We start from the raw sequence: 6,912 nt of genomic DNA, 5'->3' as shown, positions 1-6,912 counted from the left end.
AATTGATGGTATAAAAAGTAAGTATATCTTACTTTTACCAGACCACTGACCTGATTAACAGCTCTCCTAGGGTTGGCCCGAAGGATTATATATTTTTACGTGGCTAGCAACCAATGGGTCACCTAACAACGGGACCTACAGCTTATTGTGGGATCCGAACCACACTATATCGAGAAAGGAATTTCTATCATCAGAAATTAAATTCCTCTGATTCCGTGTTGGCCGCGCCGGGAATCGAACCTCGGACCACCGGATTGGCAGCCGAGCGCGAAAACCACTCGTCCAGCGTGGAACTTAATTGATGGTATAATACGAGACACCGGAAATGAAAAGGACACAGACACATCACTGGTTATGAAATTATATCTTTGTAGTACAATCTCATTACGTCGTAAACTGTGCGGTGTGGCAAAGGGGGGGGTGTTCGATTTAGCCCTGGCAAGTCTAGTATCATCCACGATTAAATTATATATATATATATATATATATATATATATATATATATATATATATATATATATAGGTATATATATAGTATGCGTGTGTGTAGATAGGTAGACATAAGAGCGTGAGAGAGAACATCAGGAAGTAAATACTCAAGAAATTACAGTATCTGCATTAAATCTAACATGAACTGCATTGCCTATGTCAAGTTGTCGGTATTAAAATTAAAATATAATTACCCGGCTTCAGGCTAAATTTTACGTCCTTATTAAGAGATTTTGTAACTGAAGTATAAAGCATCTAGTTCTTACTTCATATTAGAAGTAGACTGTAATAGATACTATTTACCCCACAAGAATATATACGTTTTCAAAGCAAAGTGATATAACTTTCATTTGTATTTCACGAATCTATATCACAGCATCATATCACTGGAAAGTCCTTATTAAGAGATTTTGTAACTGAAGTATAAAGCATCTAGTTCTTACTTCATATTAGAAGTAGACTGTAATAGATACTATTTACCCCACAAGAATATATACGTTTTCAAAGCAAAGTGATATAACTTTCATTTGTATTTCACGAATCTATATCACAGCATCATATCACTGGATATAATACCTATATAAATGTAAAAATCCCCATCATATAGTTTTTATAGGCTAATCACTAATAAACTTTGGATCTTTCGGATAGAGTGAACCCCAAGGGTCTTACCCAGGTATGATTCCACCTTTGCGGCGTTTATGGTACGACCCCGTTGGGGATGACCGTGAAAACATAGAAACAAAAGACTGTGAATACCTTAATGATAATGACCCCAAGAAATATTAGTCCGACATAACGACACCCAAAAACCCTTGAGATTCTAAACTTTTGCCACATCATCTACACCTTAAGGTCATTATGACAATTCTTACCTCAGGCAGATCACAGTATATAGAGTTGGGGTGTTTAACTTCAGAGGGATGGTTTTGCAACCACGACCACAATTCCAGCGTCTCACATCCACAAATAACTGGATTACCTGAAAAGAAAATAAGATTTAGAGAGTATGTGCGTATGTGGCTTCAACATATTTTAATCTAAGTGTAACAGCGACCTCAATAGATACATGTGTTACGAAGTTTGTAGTCTATCAAGCGTGCATTACTGTCTTGGACACAGGCAAGCGGAAACAAAGTTTAAACAATATATTTGTATGTGTGCATGTATGTTCATGCATGCATTCATGTTTGTGTGTGTGTGTGTGAATATGTGTACTTATAGATGGACAGATAATTCTATTTTACGCACAAATACACAGAAATTTGCACATGCGTATTAAGGTGTGTTTTTGCTCATTATACCAAATGGCGCAGTTTCCAATGAAGCGTCTACAAACATCGCTATTTGATATAATGAATCGTTGAGCCGCGGCATTGGAAACGTACCTTTAGACTTTTCTAAATAGCATATATATATATATATATATATATATATATATATATATATATATATATATATGTGTGTGTGTGTGTGTGTGTGTGTGTGTGTGTGTGTGTGTGTGTGTTTGTGTGTGTGTGTGGTGTGTTTCTGTCTCTCTCTCTCTGTGAGCGCGTGCTGACTAATAACAAAGTTACAAGCGAATCTGTGACCATATTTACCATCAATCCTGTATGTATCTAATGTACGCTCCACTGCTGCAAGAATTGAAGGTTGGAGTACTTCGACATTATTCTGGCTTAAATCCAGAACCTTCAGATGAGTCAAGGGTTCGAGAGCCTTTGGATGAATTGAAGTTATCCAGTTATCTCGCAGAATGACTTCCTCCAATCCCTCTGTATGCTTGAAGGTGGTTTCATCAAGTTCTGTCAGCATGTTACCGGAAATGTCAATCACCTAAATAAGAGAAAAATCATTTCAAAAAGACACTTGGAATCACTAGGCACTTTTTCCACTAAGGTATATAGATTCTAACTTGCTAATGACGTACCTATGGACAAATATTCGCTATTATTGTTAAGAATGGAATATATAACTTTAACCAAAGGCCAAAAGATGGGACCTGTGAGGCTATTTCCCCTAGTGTGGTAGTGCCGTCAGTGGACCTCATGCGGTGCACTGTGGGCATTACTTAAGGTTCTTTGCAGGGTGCCTTCGGCCCCTAGCTGCTACCTCTTTCGTTCCTCTTACTGTACCTCCTTTCATTTTCTCTCTTCATCTGACTTTCCACTCTCTCCTAACACTTGAGGTTTTCCTCCTGTTACACCCTTCAAACCTTTTACTGTCAATTTCCATTTCAGCGCTGAATGACCTCATAGATCCCAGTGCTTGGCCTTTGGCCTAAATTTTATATTCAACTATACCTATGAGGCTATTCAGTGCGGAAAGGGATTTTGACATTAAAAAGGTTGATGGGTGTAACAAGAAGAAAACCTCGTGGTTGCACTATGAAACAATTGTTAGGAGAGAGTGGAAAGTAAGATGGAATGAAAGCTGTTGTAGCTAGTAGCCGAGAGTGTGCTGCCAAGAACCATACGTAATGCTTATAGTACACCACGTGAGGTTTACTGACGGCACTAACCCTCTACGGGATTATAATTGTTAAGGACAAGTTTGTGATAGCCCATTAAGAGGTTTCATTCCCCCAATAAACTTCTAGGTTCTATTTTTCGGTACACATGAAACTCGAAGATTGTTCCTGTTTTCATAGTAGGAAATACACTAGTAGAGGCGTTTTTCAGTAAACTCTTGTGTATTAGTTAATTCAATTTGTCTTAGGTACAAAGCCGGAAATAGAGTTAAAGGGTAAATTTTTCGTAGACAAACTAATTTCCTATATTCCAAATATTTCTCTTACATTAGGAATCTCTGGGCATTATTGCTTGAAAGTTACAAACTTCAAACTACGGAATAACTGCATGGTAATTAATTTATTGAAAATATGGAAAACAATGAGTTCAAAATAAAGTGTGTTTTAAGTAAAATAGGTCGCATCCTACAAAATAATAAAATCCTCAGCAATAAAACTATCTTGGATCATTTGATAAATATTTTAAGCAATTTCATTCACTGGATGCATTAAGAAAAAACATACTGAATATCATAGGGAGCTCTAAATCACAAAAAACCAAGAACCTACCTTCAAATTCTGGGCGTCAGATGGAAGTTGATCGAACTTTTTTATCCTGTTTCTTGTGAGGTTTAAATGTGTTAGAGAAGTTAACCCTCTCATTCTTTCTCGTGGCAGTATTTCTAACAGATTGTAACCAAGACTAAGCTGATTGAGATGAGACAGACTTCTGAAGGCTCCTGGTGAAACTTTGCTTATGGCTCCTCCTTCTAGATTCAGTGATCGAAGATTTGGCAAGTGTGAAAACTCAAGGCTCGTAATAACTGTGAGATTTGTTTGCGCTGCTTCCAGCCTTTCAAGAGAGTCTAAGATCATGCTCTTGCTCACCTCTGGACCAGTTATTCGGTGCAGGGGGTTTCCAGTTACGTTCAGCGCTTTTAGCTTTTCCATATTGTCCTTGAAAATCGCATTGGGAAGCTGCGTCAGCAGATTACCGCCTAAATTTAAACGTTGTATGGAGGATTTATGAAAACTTCCAGTTGGAAAATCAACAATCATGTTGTCTGAAATATCTAGTTGTTTGAGATGACCTAACCGTGCAATTGTATCCTTGTTAACTTCCGTCAGTAATATCTTGGAAGCTTCGAGTTTTCTTAAACTTTTTAAATCTCCTAGTACGGGACATAAATTTATGAAGGGGTTCCCGCTGATGGACAAATATTGAAGCTTACTTGTGCTTAAGAAAGCTCTACAACTGTCTACTTGAAGCTCATTTTCTGATATATCAAGGTTAACAAGATCAGATAAACCAGCAAAGGTTCCTGTTCCTAAGTGCTTTATGTTGTTTTTTGCTAGGTTGAGAGTTTTCAGAGATATGCTAGCATCGAAAAAATTATCAGGAATATTTTCAATATTACAGTTACTGAGGTTTAATTCCTCTAAGTTTGGAAGAGCAGTGAGACTGTTAGGATTTAGTGTCTGGAAGTTGTTGCTGCTTAAATCTAGTTTGTATAACTGAGTTAACCTGAGCGAACTCGAATCAAGAGTTTGTAGTTTATTTCCTCTCAGGCTAAGGCTCTCTAAATACACCAGTGCTTCAAGTGCTCCATCTTCTATCTTTTTTATTTGGCCATCATTTATGCTTAGTTCCTTAATGAATAGCTCTGTGTTAAAGAATTCTTTTTTTACAACTGGTAGCATATTTCCAGAGAGATCAAGATTCTCTAACTCAGTCATCCATTGGAATGAATTAGGAGCTATTTCTTCAATTGCATTGTTGCGCAAGTAAAGCTCTCTTAATCTGGATAAGCCTTGAAATGTTTTTTCACTAATCTTAACAAGAAAGTTATCTGAAATGTCCAGTTTCTGAAGACTTGTCAGACTAGATAAAGCATCATCATCTATTTGGGTGATATGGTTATTTTGAAGATAAAGTTGTGATAATGCTGTAAGATCACTGAATATATCATTAGTAATAGAAGATATATTGTTGTTGTCGAGCCTTAATGTTTCTAAGCTATTCTGGCCCTTGAAAGCTTTGGTATTGATTATACTAATCTCATTACCTGAAAGATTCAGTGAATAGAGAGATTTTGAGTTGTGATTTAATGTATCTAGCACAGTTAATATCTGATTCTCCTGTAAGCTTAAGAATTCTAGCTTATGGAGATTTGAAAAAGCTCCTGAAGGTATTGCTCTTATTTCATTGCCATGCATATGCAACTCCTTTAGCTCTAAAAGACGAGAAAATAGCCCTGGGCTCACTGTCCTTAAGTGATTTTTATGGAGAGCAAGCTTTTCTAACCTTGTTGTATTCTTAAATGCTATTTCACTCAAATCTTTTATTCCATTATGGTCTAATTTTAGAACTTTCAGATTGATATTTGAACTAAAAATTCTTGGATAGACCTCATGTATGTTGTTGTGACTTAGCAGTAGAGTCTCAAGGCTTGGCATTCCACTAAATGTATTTGGCTCTATAAGTCTGATAGCATTTTGTTCTAGATTCAAAATTCTGATGGATGGAGAATTCTGAAATGTTTCTTGCATCAGCTCTCTTATGTTATTGCTAGAAAGCACTAGTTCCTGAAGCTGAGGAAGACTACTAAACACCCCATCATTTATTGAATGAATGTTGTTATTGCCTAGATCAATCACACTTATTTTTTGTGTGTGCTTGAATAGTTTTGAATCTAAATCTTTTATATTATTGTTGCCCAAAAATAGTGTTTCTAGGTTAACATTTTCTCTAAAGGCATCTTTCGCAATAATAGTAATAGAATTCATGTAAAGAGAAAGTGACACAAGGTTCGGCAACCCTATCAAGCTGTTACTTTTGAGTTTTCGAATTTTATTACTACTGAGATCAAGATACTCAAGAGCTTCCAGCTGGATATCTTGTGTAGTAAAGTCAGTAATATGATTCCAGGCAACCTTCAGTTTTGTCATACTTTTTAATTTCTTTAACGCATTGACTGGGAGCTCTTTTAAATCATTATTCATTAAGTTCAGGTCTTCAAGCGTTTCCTCTAGTCCATCAAATGCAAAATCAGACACAAGATTTATCATATTGCCCTGGAAGTTTAATGTCTTTATAATCATTTTTGCAAAAGCAAAACTTGGGATCTCCGTAATATTATTCATTTGAAGGTCAAGATCAGTAAGGCGTGTAAGTTTGCGTAATGCTGCTTCTGGAATGTCTGATAACTTGCAGTGTTTGATAGTAAGGGTTTCCAAAGACCTTTCCAGCCCCTGAAAGCTATTATCCGCTATGCTCATAACATTTGAGTGAGAGATCTGCAGGCTCATGACACCAGCACTGTGCTTGAATATCCCGGATGGTAAGGTAGTGACTTCCATTTCAAGATCATAAATACGGAGTGATTTTAATGGTTCTTTTACAAGGCCTAAGACTTCCCCAACAGTAGTTAGTGATACCATTGGACATTCCATGTAAATTCCATCATCATTGTTGTAACGAGAACACAATGGATTCTCTTCCCAGTTTGGGCTACTAGAGCCTGAAGTATCTGCTGACACTAGCAAGTTCAGTGATACTACTAGTGCCAGAATTAAAGTCATCATGTTGTAACCATCCATTTTTCACGTCATTCTCTGAAAAAAGAGAGAATTGAATTGTCTTAGAGTTCGAATTGTGCATTATACTTATACAACAGTTAGTACCTTTACCAGAAGGGAAGTTAGAATTATGATATTTCAGAACAGCCACAGTATTCTTACCATGTAAATTTATTTCCATATTTTTCAAAACTGAAAGAATTTCTTTAAATTCCCATATACTTAATAACTACTTAGAAAATTAAAGTACTATCTTAATGGCTATTCAACCTTGAAATATAGCATAAATTGAATTTTAGTCATTTCATTCTAACTAGTACATTTCAAAACAATCT

General features: G+C 36.3%; 1 protein-coding gene across 1 annotated transcript in view; it reads right to left on the bottom strand.

Annotated features, from left to right (window-relative positions):
* Nucleotides 1-6,912, bottom strand: part of LOC135215655 (protein artichoke-like) — a 42,537-nt gene that overhangs the window by 5,131 nt on the left and 30,494 nt on the right. The window contains exons 3-5 of the mRNA XM_064250582.1: nt 3,569-6,613; nt 2,091-2,325; nt 1,365-1,471 (exon numbers count right to left, since the gene is read on the bottom strand). Coding sequence (XP_064106652.1) covers nt 1,365-1,471; nt 2,091-2,325; nt 3,569-6,598 — 3,372 coding nt within the window. The 5' untranslated portion in view covers nt 6,599-6,613. The remainder of the gene's footprint in view (nt 1-1,364; nt 1,472-2,090; nt 2,326-3,568; nt 6,614-6,912) is intronic.

This window comes from Macrobrachium nipponense, chromosome 5 (genome assembly GCF_015104395.2).
Source record: "Macrobrachium nipponense isolate FS-2020 chromosome 5, ASM1510439v2, whole genome shotgun sequence".
NCBI lineage: Eukaryota > Metazoa > Arthropoda > Malacostraca > Decapoda > Palaemonidae > Macrobrachium > Macrobrachium nipponense.
Note: the sequence above shows the minus strand (reverse complement) of the source record. Positions and strands in the feature narration are given on the sequence as shown.